We start from the raw sequence: 22,890 nt of genomic DNA on the forward strand, positions 1-22,890 counted from the left end.
TGCATGCTTTTCCGCGTGTCCGCTGTTTCGGTTTCCGTCACATGAGGATAAGGCGACTCGTATTGGAGGTCAGCCCGTTGTTATGGTGGCTTGCCGGCCCTGGCTTAGACTCAGACATTCACTAACACAGCGAAGGCAGCCGCCAAAACACATGCACAAAAGCAGACACCTTAGCCTTCTTCCAACTTCTCTCTCTCCTATCCGGCCATCTCCTTTTTGCTGCTAACAAGCAATAACTGAGCTCTTTTTGCTCATCCCATCCTCCGGCTCTTCCGCCATGAGCTCCACCATCTCGCCATGCAGCTCCGAGAAGGACCGCGGGGCTCTTCCGGAAATGGACGAGAAGCCACGAGCTTCGTTCCTCAGCCTGCCAACAGAAATTCATCTACAAATTTCAGAGATGCTGATATATCCCGACGCATTATCTCTCAAGTATACCAGCCGGTATTTCCACAGCTTCGTTGATACTGGTATTGAGCTCAAGGTGGAGTGGCTGGTTGAGCGCCGCCGCCTTCATCTTGAATGTCCCAATTCCAAGCGTTGCGACTTGGGAACAGACCTGAGGTTTTGTAGAGGCAGCGTTCCGTAAGCCATATTCCCGCCTACATCTAGTTATGAATAAAGCTAATTTGAAACAGACTACTGATGAAGCGCCGGCGAGAGCACATCGAGTGTGAATCACGGCCTGGGCTGGGTTGCATCATCTACGGCACTCCAACTTGTCCCAACCGCAAACGAGGTATGAAGGCGTGGCAACGATGGCTTGAAACGAAGTTTACTATTGAATTGCGGTGGGTGTTGGTGGCTCTACTGGTGGTTTTATGCAGCTGGCTCTGCACATTCTTATGGTAATGACGGGTATTGGGTGCGATACGCTGGATCGCTAGGCTCCCAAATACGGATACGCTCTAAAATATACAATTAATGTTTAATAATACAGCTATGGAATTATGGCCTTACAGGGCAGTAGCTTACGGATAATTAAGTTGAACATGGAACTTTATTCTCGCATTAGCATCGCTCAGTATTCACCATTAATTAGCAGTCGCTGTGCGCTGTATCTTGAAGACGAACATTTCAACGTGAACAACCATGATAGAGCGCTAAATATTGTAGACGGCCCTCAAAGGAAATTGTGGAACCCTCTGACGGCAACTATTGTGTATTCTGAAGCTTCGTGTGTGAAAATTCTCTTAAATCTTCGGATCTCACAGCGACTATTTCTGAAGACCTTCCAGACGACCAGAACACAGCTTGTTCAAAGTTTTGCGCAGGCTGATAAAACAGAATGAGGCGATGGGAATTGGAAACGACTGGTAATAACTACACATGTTTAAGTTCCGGTTTGAAGTTGAGCTAGCTTTGCTGAGACTCCACAGTGGGCGCAGACATCAAAGGCTATCCTGTCAAAGGCTGTCTGCCAAGAGCTGTTCTTTGTCTCTTCCGACGTTGATATAATTATACAGACGAAATAAAAGATTCGGTTTGACAGTAGCCAATTTGTTTATTCTACTGTGATTCATCGTCTTCGCTCTTAAGTAGCTCGCCATTGAACAGTCTTGTGTCTCGAATCTTTGGGATGCCGCCTTTATAGAATTTATTATTTAGTCTATCTAAATCTCAATACTCGTCTACAAGCGGCTCTTCTGTTTCTTAACCCTCCGTAGTTATCTATCCAACCCATGATCAATTCACACAGCGCTTTTTATATTTATGTAACCATTCTGGATGCTTTTAAAACTTTCTGAGATATAGTGAAGTCCTGAGCAATTTAAACTTCGGCTCATCAAATTAAATCGGAGAAACCATCGTCGCTGGCACACCGGAGGACTCCATTGATAAATTCGATTAAAATGCAACCTCCAGACAAGATTCTATCGCGGAGAAGATCGTTAGCAAATAAAAAAGTTTAGGTAAATATTTTGGACTTACGCTGCAATAATTGATAGAGCAAAGTTGGCCGTCTGCATGCCACACGGATCTCGAACACTGGTCAGTCCGTCCACGCCCATAATATCTCCAAAAGGTGTATCAGCATAGCCTTTGCAATCCCCAAGAGCTGGTTTGTATACGGTGGCAATAAAGATGTAACATCCCACCATAAAAGCTTCAACAGGAATGACAATAAGAGAGACAACGCAGAATCCTGAAAATAAGGTAAAGCCCAAATCAATACAGCTCCACGCAGCACCCGCGGCCGCAAAACCTTCGACAATAACAATGCTTTGGTTGACCGGAAGGTCATGAGAATTCATCATACCCAGAAAAACAGAATTCATTATGAGAATGCCAATGACGAAACCCGACCGCCACAAACGTAGAATCCCTTGAAGGGCTCTAAACCCGACGAATGCGCCTTCATGCATTACAATATAACACGTAGAGAGAATTAAACACGACTTGGTTGAAGAGAGGAAGGCGACTAGAGGGCTTATTATCTTAACGAAACTTGTTGAGAGCTACGCAGTAAGAATTCGCTACCGGATTGGAGACGTGAACCTCTTTAAGTATTAAAATACGAATAGCAAAGAATTTTTGTAACCCAACTGATCTTTAGATGTTCGGGGATGGGACAAAGGTTGTTCTTGGCTGGATAAGTGTTCATAGGTGGCACTGCAAAGTAGCGAAATTTGTCAAGATACGCTCTCATATATCCACAGATCTTGTTCTTGAACTTGAAGTGTTCATTGCCGTATATCTATCGTTCAATGGAATGGGGCTTGCTCTGAATTTAATTATTCTGCCAATTCTTTCGTCGCCGGATGTACACAAGTCAGAGTTCTTAGGTTCTTGTTCAAACACTTGTTAGTAACAATGTATCTCCAAAGAAATTTTAGCATTCACCTAGTGTAAAATAGTTGTGAAAGCAGTGGAGTAGAGTGTTCTTTCAAGTTTGCGTGTGAAGAACATCTCCAACGCGCAATTCATTTTGCCAAGGCACAATAGCGATCTGCGCAACTCCGAGGCACATTCTTTTTATCAATTGCTTCTATGTAACTAAGGTGATTGTCATAAAAAACTTATATTAATGCCAATTTCTTTCTTTGGTGCCATAGGTTGGTATGCTGTGATGTCACCACAACAAAGAGTCGCGTTGAGTCAAAGCTTGCTGCATATAGTGATAAGGGCAGTACTTCAGTTGTTTTTGGAAATATAGATTATAACAGAAAGATGTTCTTTGCGCCTTTATCAGTGAATACACTTCTTTTAAATATCTACTTACTACGTAAGGAGACGAACTTCTGGAAAAGGGCTTAGTTGATTGGATGATATTATGATCTTGCATGAATACAATGACTCGATTTCCAATGACAGGAGCGTATTTTGGATACAATTCCGGATAGGAGTTGTAAAATTTCATTGACGGTGTACAAAGCTTGTTTCCGACTAGATTTCACACAAGATATACAAGATTTGTACATAGAGATAAATCTGTGCAAATTTGCTTCCTCTTGTCTATCAGGTAAATCCCAGGATCTATACAGTATCAGTATTTGCAAAATGTATACTGTGTACTTCTAATGCCATGAAAGGGACTTTCGGAATTATATTTGGCCATGCTCGAAACATACCCTTGCGTAGTATGGTGCTTGACAATCCGCCAGGGATCAAGCGAAAGTAGCTCGAAAATATCATTGCTCATTCTCAAATACTGTACCGTAAATTTTTAAATACTTCGTAGGTGTCACGGGCTTTCTTAATTACCTGATTTAGCAACTAGATGAGAACTACATTCTACTGTGCTGTTACATTGCCTCCACAAACAACACCACAACGGCCATCCTTTGGTAGCATTGGCGGCTGGTAAGGATATATAAATAAGCACCATCTTCTTTTCCATTTCTTCCTTTCCACGCTCTCTATAGTCAAATCAGGGTCTCTGTAATACGGATCACGGCATCAGCTTTTGCTACAGAGTGCACATTAATACAATTTCTGCTCCCGGAGGGGTTTGAGACTCAAGCTATACCTAGATAAATTTACCGATGGAAAAAGCCGATACCTAGACAACTAGGGTACTGCTCTACTGCCCTATGAAGTTTTTAGTTTCGTAAGCTAGCAAGGGCAGCTTTCAGCTGCTAGGAGAGAATCCCCCACTTTAATTAATGAAGATGGCCTATCTTTGTTACATACACATGCTGTCTAGTACACCAGCTCTATCACATGGCCGTGTGTAGCCGGGGAGTTTATAGTAATAGGTGATCTGGAGCCGGTGGCCTGTGCAGTCCAACAGCCTAGGTTATTGCCGTCTCCACAAAACCACCAAGGGCCAAGAAAAAGCCCGCCAATGGTGCGGGGCCTATGAGAACCGCGGACAATATCCGACATCTTTGCAAGGATGGCTACGACAGGAATCGCCTTGCCTCGGATAAATATTTAACATTCAGCAGCATGGAACGACGAACGCGGTGATTCTGAAAGAGAAGAATATGATGATGAAACCCAGTATATAATATATATCTCTGGACATCCTCATCAATAATGCCGGCTATGTGCCAAATTTGAAAAATTAAGATGGTGTTCACCATGAGCGGTAGTCTGGCTATATATTCAGTGTCTTTGGCGCCGTGCCTTTAGCCCAAAATCATGCCCAATACCGTGAGGCTATGGCTGCTAAGACTAGCCCCGGTATTACCACTCCTCTGAATACTATTGCTGCATACCTGACTGGTGATTTCACAGCCTAGTTGGCTTCTGAGGAGCTCAGCTTCCTAGCTGGACACTTGTTTAGATTAATTGAGATATCGAGCAGCTTGATGCTCGCAAGAATGAAATACTCGACAGGATTTCTTCCAAAACTGCGCTTGGTGTTCCGAAGCAAGCCCCTTTTCTTAAATAAGCGAGGGAAGATAGTTTGTTGTCTGAGTTTGATATTACGTTTCCGTAGTTTGCGTTTTGCGCGGGGTATATTTGTAAGTATTATCGTGCTATAGATTTATCGGTGTTTTCTTTAATAGTTATTTTCATTCGTGGTGATTTTGGAGGGACGGGTGGCGGCGCGCTGGTGCTTCTTATATAGCCCAACTGGAAACGACCTTCACCACTTCGGCCCCGCCAATGAGGATTGCTTGGTGCACTGTCACTGAGGCCCACTTTGTAGCTTATAAGTTGGAATAAAGGCTTGAGAACCGCGAGAGACGCGGCAGTGATGCCTATGCCGACTTCGACGGTGCTCCAGTTTGCGATGTCGACGGTTTCAACTAGCGAAATGATGTTAGTTTGGATGAGAAAGAAGCCATCTGATCCGGGTAAGACCTACATAGGAAGTTTGGACCTTCTGACAAAGAATGCACATATTTGTATCGGACAAGCGTGGCTGTACTCGCACTTCATGATCATATTAGCTACTCTGGCCGCTCGGTTTGCAATCAACTCCTTCTAGCTGAAGACTTACATGGCAGCAAAACCCAAAAGAGCAATGACCAGAATCCTGGTCTTCACCGGCATATTAAGTGACCACACAATAAAAGCAGGCATGATTCCAAAAGTCCAATCTGCAATACAGTTCAAACATGAAGCAACATAGTTCATGATGATGAGGGTTCTCTCTGGGATGCAGCGGCCTTCATATCCAGGATATATTTCCCAATATGTGGATATCGGGTTGCATTGAAACACGCCAACGAAGAAGAAGGCGAAACCAAAGACCACTGTCGATGCCATCGAGAGCCGAAGGATCCATATATGTCTGATATCGACTGATAGACGTAATAAAAAAAATCCAACAGATGCTTTCACTACGCAAGTGCAGAAGACGTAAAATAATTCGCAGATATACCACGTCTATTTATGTTAGCTCTCCTTCACTACAAGTTCCCGATCTGTAATATAGAGCGATGACCTACCAGGAGTGCGTTTCTGTTCTGACTATCAGTCAATAGATCACGGCTTTTCCCAGTCCCGTAGTGGAGACCGAATTGCTGAGAGATGAGGTATCCGGTAAATCCAGCCTATGCTCTATATCAGAAATATTCTAAGCAAGCTTGGGCCACAAGGTGGTAAGCACAACATACCCAAGTCACGACCATGAGATAGTCATCAATGCCAAATGATCGTACAACCCATCCTCGACAATAGACGCGAAGACCAACGGTAACCGTAGTAACTACCATGAAAATAATATTGAGAACAAGCATCTGGCCGCTCCGGTCGGCCATTTTGCTGGTAAGTCAAAATAATTATCACGAAGAATTACTGGCGTAGCTGAGGCAGCTCTGGAGGCAAGTATAATACATTGCCTAAATAACGACTGCCGGCGTGGCTCCAATCCGGTGGAACTCGCAACCCAGCGGGCTTTTCAGGGGGGGCGCACAAGGACTTTAATACCATGTGAAATGTGACAATTCACACATCGCGGGGATTGTGGAGTATTCACTCAGCTAGATAGATTATGAGGTCGCATCGCAAGTCCTGGGCGCACTAGTTGGTGGCTAATTAATAGCAAAAACCTACCTCAACAAGTATCGACGCGCGCACATCCACGCCAAATAATAGCGGTTCCGATCACTTGCCAGATCGCTGAAGAAATATCTATAAACCATCTAAAGCCCAGCCTCTAATTCCTTGGTTTGGTTCTACTTACAGCCTAACGATGGCCAACTTATAGTACATTTGGCATAGGGCCACCTGAGGTGACATAGATAGACCGACCACGGGAATATCATGCCCCTATTATAGCCGACGAACCGTCAGTTTTACAAGCTAAGATAAAATAGTCAGTTACATGAGACAATTGACAATGCCAGGGGGTGGACAAGTGGCAATCGTAGTTCAGCTTTCTCCATGTGCCACCGACGGCCCCACGTGGCAGAAAACGGGTTTCAGAAGCTTAGTTTCTCGCTCTGTCTGCCTTGGGGAAGCTTAGTGCCAGTAGTAACCGCTCGTGACTGTCACTGCTTAACGTGTTGGAGAGGGTCGGGTCCTTGTAAGTTTTACACGAGTAAGTCCTGGCTTGTTGGTGGCAATCATAAGTTCCATCGTCGCCCAGACGCAATGCTGTCGATCTGAAGAGTCATTGGTAATTGCCGTATTTGGACAACAGCCCAATCTGTGCTCCTGCAGCCACATATACAATACAACGCCACCAAAACTGGCGCGCCTATGATATAACGGCGCCAGGGGCAATGTAACACCAGAAACGTCCTTTACACCATCTTGAATGCGAGATGCATCATACATGTAACAGAGTTACATTCCCGAGAATCCCATCGGAATAATCTAGGGCTTTCATGGCGCTGCCTTAAGCTGACAAAGCCTGAAATTTGCCGGCCGTCCCCCTGCTATCACTTCCTCTTCCCCTCAGGAGGCATCTTCAAACAAATCTACCAACCAACACCTGGACAGTTCTCCACGGAAAGCAAGTTGCCGTGCCGCTACTTCCTGGAGATAATGCTCCGCACGCCGTTAGAGAAATCATAATTCCATGTCGCCATACGGCTTTACAGCTGCTCCTACTATCAGACTAAGGAGAAAGGAAGTAACGAAAATAGGAGGGATTTGAATAATAGTTAGTTGATACCTATACAATCAGTTGCCACTGTGGGCACAGATTCTAAAGGTACAAACGTAAGTCTCGCATTCTACCAGTAGTCATGGCCATCTATGTGTCAGTCGTAACAACAGAAGGTGGCCGTGTAAGTCTCACCTTTTACACATTCTATATGTATACGGTATATTAGGCGGGGTGGGATTCTGATAACCGAGACGCCGACTAACCTTGAGAGAGAAGTGGGGTCTATAGAGATTGATAAAAAAGTTCCCACCTCCTACCCCGCACACTTTGGAAGATATGTAGCCTGAGTCATGTGGTATTTGCCGTTTGGGTAGCGTGCTATTAAAGAAAAGTACTATCGTCAATGGTCGCACTGTCGTGTTGGAACTTGGGGAACGACATGATTTATTGGGCGGTAAATCCTCGGAAATTCATTAGTATTTATTGGTCCGCGCGTATATAGCTTGCTCTTTACAAATATAAGGATATCTTGAAGACAAATTGGAAACAGCTGTTAAAAAGATGAAGAAACCTTGCGAGGCGAACAGAGTGGGAATTATTACTTTTATTCCCCTTAGAAACTCAGAATATTTCACTGAGCTTTAACGACTTTAGTATTGATTGGTGAGCTATTGGCTATTGATAAATATCGAAAGCAATAGAATAAGTTACTAGCCACATGCAAAAAGCGGAATGTTGTTTCGATTTCCGTTACTTTTGAGTACACATTCGCTACGCTGAGAAGGCCCCCAACGCACAGCCAAGGTTGAGAATAGTATTTTGTCTTTCATATTAGAAACTATTTTTTCGTATCTTCTTGGTAAAATTTTAGTATTTCGTATTCAGTGTGAGATAAGTTTTCTTGATGTTTTTTTTTTTTTTAGTATTTAGTATTCGTAATTTGTTGCCACTTAAATTTTCTTACATTCCCATCCTCTTTACTAAATACTCATCTCATTGCTAACGCGAAAAAGAAGAAGAAGAGGAAAGGAAAAACTGCGAGAATTAGTATTCAATATATGAAAACGAAAAAAGTGAAAATTTCGTAATGGGGGTATTAAAAAGAATGGTATTAGTGCTTTATACCTTTTTTACAATCCTGGCGGCATACATGCTTGTGAGATGTCCTGGTCCGCCATGCAAGAAAAGACGACCACTGCTGGTCCAGCCCGGTTCAAGTCACTGCCATGGCACCGGTATTGCGCAGCGTATATCCATCCGCATTTTTACGTCTCATCTTTCCAGAGTCCTTTCATAGCTAGCGTTAAAGATATTGATAACTGTCCTTATCTCGCCTAAGGTCTTTCCTGAGCCACAGTCATAGCCATACGAGTAGATACCACCAAGCAAATGCTAGTTTTGCATCGATTAATCCCTCAACTATAGCGACACCAAATCTTTGTTGCCCACATTTTTATGCTGTATACTGTTTGATGAAATGATGCATGTGTGGTACAGTAAGTTAGGATGCAAAAAATCCACATGCAAATAACTACATCTCTAAAATTGTCCATGGCTGCAACTCCCACGATCCGTAGAGACCCAGATTATCTAGAAACAATCCGACAATATCCGTTGAATGAAGCTATGTTCTCTCCATCTCGTTGGCCGCTCCGCAATGAGATTGGCCGCTACACTGTGGCCCAGTATATTCTTCACATAACAAACCAAGCTCGACTCGTAAAGCAACGCCATACCCTAACCTCCAAGGCATGTCAGTTGCGGTATTGAATGCTTCCTACGTGAGGTTTTACGCAAGCTATAAGGTGGTGCCTCCATCCGTCTAACTCATTGCACCAGATAGAGCCACTTCGACGTAAGACAATCCAATTTAAAGAGAGAAGCCAGTCACGAATCCAAACCAAACCACCTCCGCCTAAAATTAGCCATCTATAGTGTTACACGATAGGTATTGATACCAGGTAAAGGGCGGTGAGTTAGCCTTTGCCTTTGGACAAAAAAGCCAAGACATCAATCATTTAATACGTCACCACAAATCAATATAGCTGGAGCGAGGTTAGACCAAGACACGAGGTAATCAGCGGATATTTGTCTTTTAAACAAAAAGCAAAGACATCAATCCTCTAATACGCCACCACAAACCAATACAGCTAGAGTGAGATTGAACCAAGACATAAGGCAAGTGGCGGAGAGCTGTCTTATAAATAGAAGACTAAGACATTAATTATCACTTGACACATTACCATGGATCGATACGGCTAGAGCGAGGTTGGACCAAAATATAAGGCAGTGTTGAGTATCCACTGATGGGCAATGAATATGGCTGGTGAGACAGTGACTAGGAAACCAATTTTACGTTAGCCCATACCAAGTTTTCTTACGTGTTATATGGGATTTATGGAAATTATAAGAAAAGCGCATCGCCCACTCTGCGAATAGTTTATCCAGTACACACCTCTCTCTGGTAAAATTATTTCTTTTATCCGTTATACAACTGATTGCAACTATATTTTCTTTAATCTGTAACAACATCTCTCTGTGTGTTAATATACATCACAGTCAAAATGAAGGTTAGTTGCGTACCCTGAGTTTTACTTCAATTCTGTGTACATGCCAAATTTACACCACCCATCTATACTAATCAACACGTACCCAATTGATTACATTTTCCGACTCATTCCATTAATAATATTAAATCCATATCTCTGATACTTCCAATTACCAGGTTACTTTCTCCTTTATCTTTGCGATTGTCCTTGTCGCTACGGCCAACCCTGTGCCTAGCGAGGCCAGCACATCCTTTACTTGCGAATCGCGGTTTAATGATTTTTGCCATGCCTCTAATATTGCCGGGTACTGTAAAGATGGGAAGTTTACATCCAATGCAGAGGTCTGCCAGATGTTTTGCAGGTGCGTTTCTATTGCCCGTCCTGCTTGTCATGAAAGTGTTAAACTAATATCACCATGTATTTGTGGCTAATCCGCTGCATCTATAAATTCATTAATAAGAACACACGGGTACATTTTATCCCCTATAATATCAATTATACTATGATTTGCTAGCGGTAATGCCGTGGTAAGGATGGATAATGTTGGCGCCCTGTGGTATGGGATTGCTCAGGAGCGATTGGTCATACGAGTTCTCAATTAGAGTTGATTAAATTCATTACCTGTTTAGCTTGTTCTTGTTTCGATTTTTATTAGTAGAGAAGAATTCAACTTTGGAAATAAATAACAGTGGCTGAAAACCTTCAACTTATCACCAGCCTTGCTATTATGGCCTCCAAATATGCAAAGAAAGCTGCAAGTTCTAGATAGATGACTTCAATGAAAGACAAATCCACTATTCAATTTGACCTACAGCTGGCTAGGTCGTGACATATGTTTAGAAAGGCAATCTCCAACATGGTAGGTAGCTTGATCATTTGTTCTTTTATTAGAACTGCAAAATAATAATTCCGGAGTTGAGCTGTATAAAACTTTTGCAATAATATCCATCCTAAATCAGCCAGGGACCACCCACATTTCAGTACAATATGTAGGGTTACTGTTGAAAGCATAAAGTACTCTATGTAGAAACCTATAGCGGCCTAATACCGTACCTAGGTAGGTACATGTATGGTACAGTGCAGAATTTTCGGGCCCTTGCAGGCAAGGTGACATATATTGGCACAGTGCCAGAAAGTTGCCAGCGAGGTGCCTAGCAAAACACCATTTAGTATAAGTTACGGTACGTTGAGACTAGCCTAGATTTTCAGGCAGCTTCTCTCAATGAACTTGATGAAATCGTGACATGTTTTGTGTCCACGAGACAGTTGGTTCTGAAAAAGCTTGGAAATATCCGTATAAGAGGACATAGGTATCATGTAATGCTGTCTTTAAGACCAAACAGTCGATTAAGGGGGTGAAGAGACAACATGAATCAATGTCGACTATATATTACTCCAATTAAGCCCAGTGGACGGCGAATTCGGTAAACTGAGAAGCCCAGCGGCTATCAGCTGATATAATTTACAAATAGGGACCTTTATGTTATTTATAACTCCAACTAGTGAAGAAATGAAGCCATTGACAGCCACGAGCGCTTTAAAGTTTAAGATGATCTCTGGTTAGATGATGAAAGGTCCTGTGCTGGATTATTGAAAGGACGAAACTTGTCTTGGCTTAGCTTTGTATCTAAGGCTGTCTAAGAGCAACACTCATATCCGCTCATATGTACCATGAATTGTATAATCCTTCTTTGGTCCGTTGACAGTATACTCTATGCTCCACTTCGCCAAATTTACCTTGTTAAATGCAAATTCGTACTTGACGTTGTAGTAGTCATCAATGCAAAGATGTCCAGCCTTCGCCTTCCATCCTTCTTTCTCGCGCTTCTGGTTATCCCCCGATGGTGGTGACTCGAATTCAATTTCGTGGAATAGGTAGTCTGCTCGCTTCTGGTCATCGGGCTTAGCAAACCATACACTAATGGTGTCTTTCTTGGAGTCATAGCGCCAGATGTAGCGTCGGGTGGCTCTGAATCCGAAACCAGAAGTTGTTTTGAATTCTCCATCTTCGACGTAAAGGTACTCCAAGTCCTCACCACCATCTTCATCACAGCTGACAGTGCTGTTCGGATCTGCGGCACACTGGAGGCCCTCGGAAGTTCGTTCCCGGAGCAAAAATTGCGCTGTGCCCACAAACCTGCCACTAGGATGAGAAGGCAGACGGCTAGTAAGATCCCGTTCCAGGCGCCATTCTCCAAGCAGGCTTCTAAAGACGCCACGCGCAACAAAACGTGGAGTTGTGAGGCATTCGATAGCAATATCACGAGTCTGTTTCAGGGATTTTTCGGCTTCCTTCTTTGCTGAAGCATCGTCGCTTGGAGAAGGATATCTCGCAGGCGTGAGTGTATCGAGCGGAAGGTTGTTCCTGGAGAGCGTAGGTGTATCTGGCATGATTGATTCATGCATGGGTATCGACAAAGCTTCAGAAAATTCTTGCATCAAGTACATATAGTCTCCCATGGGGAATTGTGAAAGTCTGGGGTTATCCCGTAAACTGAGGGTTCGTCTGATTGAGTCATCGGTTTGAAGCTTCCGCTGGAGAGCATCTGGTAGGCTGCCCGTTTGATTCGACCACAGTTCCGCAAGGAACCGGGTGTGCATCTGCATGACTCCCCAGTATGGAGACCTATAAAATCCCACAAATCCGAGATTTGGAACATCTGGATGGTGAGTTCCGTGAAATGCCAGGGCAAGAGCTTGATTATAATGCTGTGGAGAGTGTTGAAGCGTATCAAGGATATCCTGCGGCAAGAAATCGACACAGGGTGACGGGTCAAAACCAGTAGCAAGGATTACAGCAGCAATATCATCGATCTGGGCACCATTATCATCCAAAGTCACAAGATCATTCTCCAGAGTGAGGACCTTGCCGAAAGACAAAGTGATCATACCCGACCTTACGAATTCGGTGTACCAATCGCTGACAGCTAGATAGGCTGGCTGGTCTCTTTCTTCATCATTGGGCATCAGCAGGGAAGAGAACTGCTCTTGATCACCGAGTGAAGTCTCGAAGATGGTGTGCACCATATTTGCATGCTCTTCACTGATATGACCCTGCGTATTCTCCAATGGTCGAGGACGGTTGTTGATGTTATAGGAGCCAAGATCCAAGGGCGCGAAAGGAGCTGAGGAAAATGATGGCTGGAGCCTGTTAGTAGCCTACTACGATAGTGCAAAAGAAAGCAGACTCACCTCTGGAGAAGTATATAGAGGAAACACCCATATGGGTCGCTGAATCGCATGATAAATGGAATATTTGTCAACCCCAGCAATTTCCGACTCTTCTGGGGAGTTTACGGCAGCCGAGAGATGACTTGCAACGGTACCCGCAATCTCGACGCCAGACATTTGGCCTCCGACAATGAGAATCTTGCCCCCATTTTGCCTGCCCTCTCCCAAAAGTCCTTTCAAATCTCGGTATTTGCTGCTGTGGATAATCGGAACCGAAGTATTCGCATTTTTGAAGCTTTCAGGAATGATGGGCTTGCCAAAATACCCAGTAGCCACGATCAGATAGTCAAAATCTCTCGATTCCTCGCTACCCTCTGACTGAATGCGCACCTTCCAGCCCGCGGATCCATCATTTCGTTTTTCGGCTTTTGCAACCCGAGTTTTCAGTTGCAGTTCAAAATCAGGGTGGCCGTCGAGATATCTGCTCTGGTACTGCTCAAGATATTTGCCAACTTGCCACGCACGAGGCAATTGGGGTGCACTATCCTCCCATGCCAAGTCACTGAATTGCATCGTATGCCTGCTCTGGTTTGCAACCATCAACGGATGGACTAGACGACCTGAATCGGTCTTTGAGGTCGGCCACAGGCCACCGATGGCAGCCTGGCTGTCAAAGACGCTGACCTTGAACTGTCCCTTGGGAGCATTGTGAAGAAGCGTCTTGGCAGCGACAAGGCCGGAAGGCCCAGCGCCTGCAGGTCATTAGAATCCATCGAAAGAGACAGGGATCTTGGCTTGCAACTAACCGACTATGCAAACAGATTTTGACATGATTCGACTGAGACCCCTGCAAGAGCGCGAGCCCATGTAACTCTGATCTTGACAAAATGCAGGCAAGGATGAGTCTTGAGAGTGGATGAGGACCAGCTGAAGGTACGCTGTGAATGAGGGCTATGTACGATGAAAATCAGAAGTACCTCCTGCAGCTCAGTAGCTGATTAATGATAATCTGAGATTATGAAGTCATCAATTCTTTCGCATCGCGTGGAACCGACCCGCGTTGCACAAGCTTCAAACAGAGCTCCCTTGTATCAAAGTGCCGCTGAGATCAGAGGCTGCGTGCTGACATAAGACGATCGGAATCGGCCGAAGGTAGCCCCAAGGTAAGGCAGGGTCTTATAACGAACAGAGGGCGTATTTTCTAAGCGACTTCACAGCATTTTTAACTCCCTCCAAAGCCATCTTTGCTCCTAATTCCCTTGCATGCAGCACTGGTACGAAGTACACCCCTATATACCCTCGGCATATGGCCTTTCACAGCATTTTTAACTCTTTCAAAAGCTATATCTCCCTCATATTCCCGAAGCCACCAGTTATTCAGGCCTCCACAGCGGTTCTAAGCTCGCCTGAGTTTTGACCCCTTCCCCTACTTTTCCGTGCAGCAACCCTGGTAATGACATAGCATTTTTAAGTCCTCTCGAGGCGTTTATAGTAGTGGTATCTAGCCCCTTACAATATCGCTGCACTGCATGCATCCCAAACGAGGAGCGGGAAGGTGGCGTGCACTTCACAGCATTTTTAATCCCTACTGAATGCCCAAGAGTCTGCTCATGTATTCCATCACAGCCAGCAATCTTAAGCCCACTCCTCTCTCAGATCTGCTTGCAACGCCACATCTGGATGGCTGCTTCACAGCATTTTTAATCCCTACTGAAGGTCTAAGAATCTGCTTATATATTCCATTACAGCCATTTTTTTAAGCTCACTCCCTCTCTCAACTACCGCTCTGTTATCTGCTTGACAAGCCACATCTGGATGGTTGCTTCACAGCATTTTTAATCCCCACAGAGAGTCTAAGAATCTGCTTATATATTCCATCACAGCCAGCAACCTTAAGCCGCTCCCTCTCCAAACTACCACCCAGTCTTTTCACACCTCGGCAAAAGAGGGCAGCTCCAATGCTTTTTAATCCTCCACCATCCACCTTAGCCTCTCCCCTTCGGCTTTAACAAGGCTTCTATTTCTAATCTCACTCGGGATGTGCACGGCAACGTTAATTCTCCCCATGCCCCGCCCCCGCGCTAACCCCGAAAATGCAGCCAACAGTGTCGTCATATGTCTCTTGCGTGATCCCATCCAGATAGCTATATGAAGCTCTCCCGAGCTATTGTACTGGAATTGATCCTAGAATATATAACATCTACATTACTGCCTTTTGAATAATTCTAGCTGTGATAGAGAAAATACACGTCACTTTGTTTATCCAGCCATCTATCAGTCCATTTATCCAATTCGTCGTTTATTCTAGAGGTCCAAAATGGCTTCTCCCCGCCACGTCCTCATCCTAGGCGGCCACGGCAAAATCGCCCAGCTCCTCACCCCCTTACTCCTCAAGCGTTCCTGGGCCGTAACCAGCGTCATTCGCAAAGAAGAACAAGTCCCTGCCGTCGAGAAGCTCGGTGCTGGCCTCCCCGGCAAACTCAACGTGCTCGTGCGCAGCATCGAAGGCGTCGACTCACAGGAAAAGGCAGCGAGCATCTTGGACGAGGTTAACGCCGATTATGTTACCTGGAGTGCTGGTACGTGCAATGAAATTATGAAAGAAAATTTTAGACAATTCTCACCCATACTAACCAATGTTGTTCTTCAAAAACAGGCGCTGGAGGCAAATACGGCGCCGAAGGCACATTCCGCATCGACCGCGACGCTGCCATCCACTTCATCAACGCCGCCGCCGCCAAGCCCTCCATCAGCCGCTTCCTCCTCGTCTCCTATAGCGGCTCCCGCCGCAAAGGCGCCCCCTGGTGGCCCGCCAGCGAATGGGAAGAGTACACTGAGAAGATCAACAAGGGCGTGTTAGCGACGTACTACCAAGCCAAGCTCCCCGCCGACGAAGTCCTGTACGAGGTTTCCAAGACGAGCCCGACGCTGGTGGGCATCGACCTGCGTCCCGGCACGTTGACAGAGGACCCCGTTGGCAAGGTCGAGCTGGGTAAAACCAAGAAAACCAGGGGGAACATCCCCAGGGTGTCGGTAGCGCACGTTATAGACAGAATACTTGCGTCTGAGGGCGTCAAGAGCGGGTGGTTGGATTTGCTGGAAGGTGATGTTGACATTGATGAAGCTGTTGCTACCGCAATTCGCGATGGTGTCGACGCTGCAGAGGGCGAAGATTTATATGCTAAGTACAATTAGTAACAAGAGACTTGATAGCCTGCGCACTCAATGGTTAAAAAAAAGACGATGAGAACAAATTATAACAGTATTAATTGCAATTAGCATCCTGTCTGCTGATTCCATATTATGCTGCCGTTGAACCTTGTAAACTGAGCTGAGAAGCTTTTCCACAAACATTGATAACTGCTTATCGTGACCACAACTTGCGAAATAATTAATAATAATACATTACATATACATTGTATGTATCTCATTTCATAGCCTATAGCGTTTCCTTCCCAGAAACTAGATGGAGCCGCTTCTATGAAGTTGCTCCGACAACTCTACTTCATCACTATCGTAAACTCGCGAGGCTTTGCTTCGTGAAATTATGGGTAGCTCGATTGTGTTTCTGTTACCGTAGGCCATGGGGTCCAATTTGTCGCTCATTTGTGTGGCATTGTGATAATTTCGATGCTGTCTTGTCCAAATTTTCGCTTTCAAAGCCTTTAGCTCCTCACGAACGGTGCTCTAACTCGTGGTGAAGTAGATCAAGGCATTCCATACTCCCTGTAGCGGCAGCACACAACCGCTGGCAACACTGAGCTGAAAATTGACGCGGCCATGATATGTCAGGCTATAAAGTCGGTTTACAGAGCTTGGTATCCAGGTAATCAGAATCGCAAACCCAAAGATGAAACTTGTGCGTAAATATGCCATTTTGACCGGATCCAATCGCTTCAATTTGAGAGATGCATTCGATTTTATGTGTCGCAAACGTGAGAAAATGGAACTTGACTGCTTTGGTTGACTAGCGGATATAGCTGCATTTCTTCTTCTTTCAATTTCTGGAAAATCAAAGACCCTGTCTTGCAGTGGCATCCACGATGGGGCGGATGATACAACGTAAGGACCATGGGCATATATACCCGGAGGAATCGCAGGTAAGCCGGAGCAATCATTCTCGGGAGTGATGGATGTAATCTGAACTTCGGTAGTGGCGGTGCCATAGTGGTCCGGTCTTCGTGTGAGGCTCTGTAGAAAGGATCAGTATGTCGCAAGAGCAAAACATGGTGCAGATCGAAGGTGTTTACTTCTTCGGTAGAATCTCTAGCCTCACTAGCTGCACGCAAGTTGCTCATTTTTCTCCTTCCCGTAATCGGTATTGTAAACTTTCGTAAGCGGTTTCGGTGGTGGAATACATGATATCCTACAGCGACGTAGATCAAGATGGATCCGAAAATGCACATCCATATGGGGATATAGTATGCATAGAGGCGGACCAAACTCCAGTTTGAATCAATCCAACACCAAAGCTAATGATATGTCAGCATCTAATGGCGGCCAGTTGGATCTAAGCACCATACCGCTGCATTTCCAAAGATGGGACCCTTTGCATCGTCATGGATAGAGACCAAGACTATGGCAGGAACTAAGGGGCCGCCAAAACAGACTATACAGTAGATCCAGATGCGTTTCCGAAAGACGGCTGGACTAGCGTTGTAGAAGAAGACAAGAAAGACGTTGAAAGCCATGGCAAATGACCACCATGGATCAGATTGCATGAACCTAGATGCCCAAGTTCGTTATTCATGCGAATTCTATACGTCATGGTAACAAAAATTATAACTCACCACTCGAAGATGAAGCCTTGTCCCTGACAGAGAGTTGATTCCTCTCCTTTGTCCAAGCCATCATATCCTATCATCGACGCGATACTCGCGCCAGCGTTGGCGATGGATGCCAAAATGATAAAGATGTTGGGGGTAGTTCTTAATCTCTTGAAGAGCAGGAAGGAGAACAAAGTCAGAGTGATTGCCACCATCGAGAGACCTGCGCCTGTTCGTTCGATGGTAATGAGAATCTCGATTTCTCGAGGACTCAGCTCTGACCCGCTCGTATCGTTGGGAGGGGGGTGCATCATGTATCGTAACGGCGGTACTGGTTCATGGATAGCGAGTGTAATGAAAATGAAAGTGCATATGCTTTCGTATCTTGATGACAGATACGTAAGTCGAAAGATGAAAACGACAACGACGAAGGAAATTTCGATAATCAGTACCTTATCAAGTGTTTTTATTGAGTACCTGAGGTATTGATACAAGATGCTGCCGCAAGAAATGGCTATTGTTAGTCATGCTGTCTCTACTGCGAGGGAAGGAGCTTTTGTCGTGACAGCTGCCAAGGCTGAACATCATGTGAAACGCAGGTCAATTTTCTTCTCCCATTTTCATATTTCTTTTCCCTCATCACTGATCTCGTTTTTGAACGTCGAAAAATCCCCCATTCAACAATTATCCATTCAATGATTATCTCCGGTGACGCCAATCACTCTTGGAGCTGGCGCATGGCTCTCCTGTGACGCCCTATGCCCATCTCTTTTTCTGGTGGCTCTTTATATGATCATCAGGAATAGAACGCTATTCAGTGCCCCAAGATGAAGTGCACTATGAATACCGCAGTGTCATTCAGAATGGTAAGCCAAGAACGATCTCGTGTATTTATCCCTTCATTTTAATCTGGATAGGTATTCTGTGTACAGTATCTGCCTCGGACAGAATGCCGATCTCGGCCCAGCTCTCTTATTTAAGCATCGTACCATTGGGCTCATCGCCAGTCTTACACCAAATCGGCTTCATGGTCTAGTGGTATGATTCCTGCTTCGGGAAAACAAACCTGGAGTCCCCGGTTCTCTAGAATCGCCTTTGCAGGAGGCCCCGGGTTCGAATCCCGGTGAAGCCCCATCTTTTGCTCAAAAGCGCTACTTTTTTGCTGATTTGCTGCTCATCTCTGTGAGAGAAGCGTCGTGATACGAATAGAGCGATTCAAGGCACGAGGTGGCGACAAAAGTGGCTGCTTGCTGCTCACACCTTATTTCGTTTTAGGTACGCGCTCAGTGCCGCCTCAGCTCCAAGTACAGCAGCAGCCTTCAGCAGCGCGGGTAAAAGTGGACGACCTCGGCAATCTCAACTGGGAGATTGCCTCAATCAAAACACCACATGCAAATCTACACCGTCGCATTCACGCCCAACATCAGTCGATTCATCCCCCATGTCGCGATCTTTGTCCAGCCATCACTCCCATCCTCATTCTCAGGATTCCAATATGACGCAGTCAAACGAATCCACCGCAAACACCACATCCTCCCCCCTCGCAATTACGCTGCGCAATCGCGTCCTCAGTCCCCCTCTCGGCTTCAATCCGCCCAACACTCCCCCAACGCTCTATACCTCAGCAGTCGCTCATTTCCTCTCAATCCCATGGTGTGCATGCCTTATTCAAACGCCAAATACAGTGCCATTCGTCCCTCAATGCTTCAATCCTTACAGCCCATCTCACGATCAGCTCCTCGGCGCCACATTGGCTACGCCGCGCGGAGTTCAGCAGGTACTCTCCTTCTTCCACACAGAGGATGAAACGCATATACAGGACCCCTCGCGTCCCATTATGCACGTGAGCACTCTTTTCGCATTGGGCGAGGGCTTGTGTGGATACGAAGGCGTATTACACGGGGGAATGGTTATGACCATAGCGGATGAGTCAATGGGAATCCTGCACGACATCAACAATGCATTGGGCAAGATTGGGTCCACGTTTGGATCAGCAAATGTGACGGCCGGCCTTGATATCAAATTCTTGAAGCCCGGACCGATCAACGAGACAGTGCTGGTTAATGCGTGGGTGGATAGTGTAGAGGGGAGAAGAACAAAGATTAAATGCGAAATTAGGGATGGAAGAGGCATCGAAATAGCAAAGTGCTCGAGCACGTGGGTATCAGTGAGGCCTAAGATTTAATTCTTCGCTAGAGCAAGCACTGCGGATTTATCAGGATATTTATAATTACAGGATTCAAAGATTACATTAACGGCAACGATGGCGGTACTACTGATAATCGAAAGGAAAGAGTGGTGGTATCATATCATATCCATACAGTCATAGAGATTCTCAGACAATTCTTCTTCCAATAACTTTTTCGTCTTGTGTTCCTCCTCCTGTCCTCACTCCACCTTCTTTTCACGATGCGGCAGTATCAACTCCGCAGCCTCCTTAAAATGCTCAGAGTTGGGGTTTCTCAACACTGCATGTGCCGCCTCCCTCTTGCTCTTTCTTCCTGCCTCTAAGCTGTAGTTTTCGTCGTTGAGCTCGCTCTCTGCAGAGCTGAGGCTGTCAGTGCTACTATTCATGACCACGTGCATCATGCGGCCCTCGCTCTTCTTGATGGCCCGCTGTTCCTCCTTGAGCTTCTGCAGGCGCTCGTCTTCGACGTTCATGGTGACGATGCCCATGTCGGGGAAATTCCTCTCCAAGAACTCTTTCAGATCGGGCAAGATGGATTTCTCCGGGCGATATGTTCCAGACTCGTTATCAATGTAAAGCTGATAGAAGGCAGGATTCGGCGGTGGCGGCTGGTTTGGCGGACCTCCGGGGATAGGCTCAGATGGGTGCGTCTTTTCTTGCGGCTCCACGCTATCATTGGCATCCGGGTGCTGCAGCCTGCGAATGAAGAATTCTCCAGAGTAAGCAATGTACTTTTCGGCATCCGCGTGCATGGTGTGCTTGCTCAAGAAATCGATGCCGAATTCCTTGCCCGTCTCGGTGAAGCGCAAAAGGCCGTCCAGCGTGAGGACATAGGTAAAGACACGGCCACCCTCGTCGAAATGTGCCATCCGGAGGAACTGAAGCGAGGCTTCCTTGGAGCATGGTTTGAAATTGCCATATTCGGTAGAAGTGTCGTAATTGTAGATGCGGTGGTGCTGCTTGTGCAAGGCCTTGTTGAGAATGGTTCCCCGGATGCCGGTGGATGAGAAGAGCGAGCCGATAACTGGTCGAAACTCCACGTAGCGGTGGTAAAGCGAGGGTGGCACAGGGCCCTGGAGCTGTATTTCGTTGGCCTGGAAGCTAAGTCACAATAAATGTTAGTATATGTATAAAAGCATATTGTGATATCTATGGCTTACTCGTATTTTGTTGACTTGGGATCGCTGCCCTCTCCATCATGATGTTTCTCGTCATCAGACTCATTTGTATTCACCTTTGTTCCGATGAGGCGACCAATCATGGGACTGTTGTGCTTGATCCATCGCGTCGGGGCCAAGGTGCACATCTGCGCAAAGGGAGGCTCCGATTTGCCCAGCACTTGCATGCTGATGCGCAGGCGGGGAGCGAGGTGAGTTCCATGGCTGATAGCGCTGGCGATTCCTTTGAGAATAAAGGCACGTTTGCTCATGACACGCTTCTTAGCCTGAAACTCTTGTCCCGGGGGAGGGATGCCTGGCCAGTCTTCAGAGATTGAACCGACATTAACCGTCACGTTACCCAGCCTGTCGTCTTTGTCGGCGACATCTTCATCATACATTCTGCACTTGAGAGTGAAGCCGCTGGGGGGCACATTGGACACGATCCATTCTTCGTTCCATTCTGGCGTAGTACTTCGGTGGATGGTTCTTGTCCTGTACTTGAGATCCGGGTCTTCTTTGTGGCGTTTTGGCTGCGTTCCCTTGAGAGTGGCTACCAGGAAGGGGTCTGACGATGCTGTGTGCAAATCCGCAACAGGGACATTCGACGCTGAGTGAAAGACGAAGCGAACAGTGTATCCTTGAGGAGCATCTGGGAGGGGAGTCTTGTCGAAGCCACCGGGAGGGCCCTTGTGTTCTTCATCTTCATGGTCGCTCGATCCCGAGGACGATGTGTCGTCGTGACTCGTTGTGATGTCTCCCGGCATCGTGATGGAAGAAAAAAAATTAAAAAAACAAAAAATTAAAAAATGAAAAGACTTTATCGGCCAGGCAATATGAAAATGTTTACAGAAATGGGAATTAATGTTGATCAACAAGGCTGCCAAGTCTTTTGACTGTCCACGGCTCAGCCTCACAGAAAATCAGAAGAGATGACGTTGTGAGGGGTCATCGGCGATTTTGTAGCTCTTGTATATAATAGCTGCGAGCTAGAGCCGATCAGTCAGTTCAGTTGCTAGGGAAGAAAAAAAAAAAGTAAAAAGGCCACCAATAGACGACCAACAGTCAGCACATACCTATAAAGGACCAACACGCGGCATTCCAATGCTGTGTTTCCAAAATTAAGACGAGAAAGAGGCTGTACAGAGCATAAAATGAAATAAAAGCAGAAAAAGCCCTGCGCAAAGCCACCTGCGAACCGCTGCAGGGCGCACCACCGCCCAGATCTAGAACCGCATCTCGCCCCTCCATATCATTCCTCGCGGGATCATCGTCAACCACGTTCCACTTACGTCAGGTCGGTTGCCGGTTACCCGAGACGCGGCGGCAGTTTGTTTCGTTTCTACATTTTTTTCCTTGGTTTTATTTTTCTATAAGGTGTTGGTGCTGCAGCGCTTTAACTGCGCTACATGTTGCTTTGTGGGCATAGACTGTCCATGATCTTGTCCCAAATTGCGAATATTCCACAGCTGATGTCATACTTGCAGTAGCTTCAATGTCGTCAAAAGCGCGGCGGATCCATTTTCAGGGCACATGGAGCTCGTCCAGCCCAGACTCGGCGCTAAAGCTGTGCCTAGTCAGGCCTCCAGGCCGCTGCAGGGCGTGT

At 45.9% G+C, this 22,890-nt stretch overlaps 9 protein-coding genes and 1 non-coding gene across 10 annotated transcripts; 5 read left to right on the top strand and 5 right to left on the bottom strand.

The window, feature by feature from the left end:
- Positions 1-334: 334 nt before the first annotated feature.
- On the top strand, positions 335-852 carry GGI43DRAFT_421582 (uncharacterized protein; the record flags this gene model as incomplete). Its single annotated transcript, XM_083207978.1, has 2 exons — positions 335-585; positions 639-852. The coding sequence occupies 2 exons, from the start codon at positions 335-337 to the stop codon at positions 850-852; spliced, it is 465 nt and encodes a 154-aa protein (XP_083062648.1).
- Positions 853-1,786: 934 nt separating this feature from the next.
- GGI43DRAFT_421583 (uncharacterized protein) lies at positions 1,787-2,366 on the bottom strand (the record flags this gene model as incomplete). The annotated part of the gene is made up of 2 exons (XM_083207979.1): positions 1,787-1,874; positions 1,933-2,366. 2 exons carry the CDS (start codon positions 2,364-2,366, stop codon positions 1,787-1,789), a joined length of 522 nt encoding a protein of 173 aa, XP_083062649.1.
- A 2,258-nt stretch (positions 2,367-4,624) lies between these two features.
- Positions 4,625-6,527, bottom strand: GGI43DRAFT_311063 (uncharacterized protein). The gene is made up of 5 exons (XM_083201697.1): positions 6,015-6,527; positions 5,847-5,951; positions 5,396-5,784; positions 5,261-5,328; positions 4,625-5,201 (listed from the first exon to the last, which is right to left on the bottom strand). Exons 1-5 carry the CDS (start codon positions 6,156-6,158, stop codon positions 4,921-4,923), a joined length of 987 nt encoding a protein of 328 aa, XP_083062650.1. The 5' UTR covers positions 6,159-6,527; the 3' UTR covers positions 4,625-4,920.
- Positions 6,528-9,929: 3,402 nt separating this feature from the next.
- On the top strand, positions 9,930-10,639 carry GGI43DRAFT_311263 (uncharacterized protein). The gene is made up of 3 exons (XM_083201701.1): positions 9,930-10,023; positions 10,179-10,363; positions 10,463-10,639. Exons 1-3 carry the CDS (start codon positions 10,018-10,020, stop codon positions 10,506-10,508), a joined length of 237 nt encoding a protein of 78 aa, XP_083062651.1. The 5' UTR covers positions 9,930-10,017; the 3' UTR covers positions 10,509-10,639.
- Positions 10,640-11,332: 693 nt separating this feature from the next.
- Positions 11,333-14,406, bottom strand: GGI43DRAFT_311095 (uncharacterized protein). Its single transcript, XM_083201698.1, has 2 exons — positions 13,195-14,406; positions 11,333-13,143 (listed from the first exon to the last, which is right to left on the bottom strand). The coding sequence occupies exons 1-2, from the start codon at positions 13,771-13,773 to the stop codon at positions 11,653-11,655; spliced, it is 2,070 nt and encodes a 689-aa protein (XP_083062652.1). The 5' UTR covers positions 13,774-14,406; the 3' UTR covers positions 11,333-11,652.
- Positions 14,407-15,490: 1,084 nt separating this feature from the next.
- GGI43DRAFT_381800 (uncharacterized protein) lies at positions 15,491-16,368 on the top strand (the record flags this gene model as incomplete). Its single annotated transcript, XM_083203167.1, has 2 exons — positions 15,491-15,752; positions 15,830-16,368. 2 exons carry the CDS (start codon positions 15,491-15,493, stop codon positions 16,366-16,368), a joined length of 801 nt encoding a protein of 266 aa, XP_083062653.1.
- A 159-nt stretch (positions 16,369-16,527) lies between these two features.
- GGI43DRAFT_311105 (uncharacterized protein) lies at positions 16,528-18,343 on the bottom strand. The gene is made up of 4 exons (XM_083201700.1): positions 17,964-18,343; positions 17,697-17,898; positions 17,424-17,645; positions 16,528-17,364 (listed from the first exon to the last, which is right to left on the bottom strand). Exons 1-4 carry the CDS (start codon positions 18,251-18,253, stop codon positions 16,861-16,863), a joined length of 1,218 nt encoding a protein of 405 aa, XP_083062654.1. The 5' UTR covers positions 18,254-18,343; the 3' UTR covers positions 16,528-16,860.
- A 617-nt stretch (positions 18,344-18,960) lies between these two features.
- GGI43DRAFT_t75 lies at positions 18,961-19,071 on the top strand. The gene has a single exon. It is a non-coding gene; the product is annotated as a tRNA-Pro (tRNA).
- A 363-nt stretch (positions 19,072-19,434) lies between these two features.
- Positions 19,435-20,124, top strand: GGI43DRAFT_421588 (HotDog domain-containing protein; the record flags this gene model as incomplete). Its single annotated transcript, XM_083207980.1, has 1 exon — positions 19,435-20,124. The coding sequence occupies one exon, from the start codon at positions 19,435-19,437 to the stop codon at positions 20,122-20,124; it is 690 nt and encodes a 229-aa protein (XP_083062655.1).
- Positions 20,125-20,225: 101 nt separating this feature from the next.
- GGI43DRAFT_311102 (uncharacterized protein) lies at positions 20,226-22,141 on the bottom strand. Its single transcript, XM_083201699.1, has 2 exons — positions 21,288-22,141; positions 20,226-21,228 (listed from the first exon to the last, which is right to left on the bottom strand). Exons 1-2 carry the CDS (start codon positions 22,049-22,051, stop codon positions 20,328-20,330), a joined length of 1,665 nt encoding a protein of 554 aa, XP_083062656.1. The 5' UTR covers positions 22,052-22,141; the 3' UTR covers positions 20,226-20,327.
- Positions 22,142-22,890: the final 749 nt, after the last annotated feature.

The sequence above is a fragment of the Trichoderma evansii genome (assembly GCF_050947405.1).
Source record: "Trichoderma evansii strain SZMC 28006 chromosome Unknown GGI43scaffold_5, whole genome shotgun sequence".
NCBI lineage: Eukaryota > Fungi > Ascomycota > Sordariomycetes > Hypocreales > Hypocreaceae > Trichoderma > Trichoderma evansii.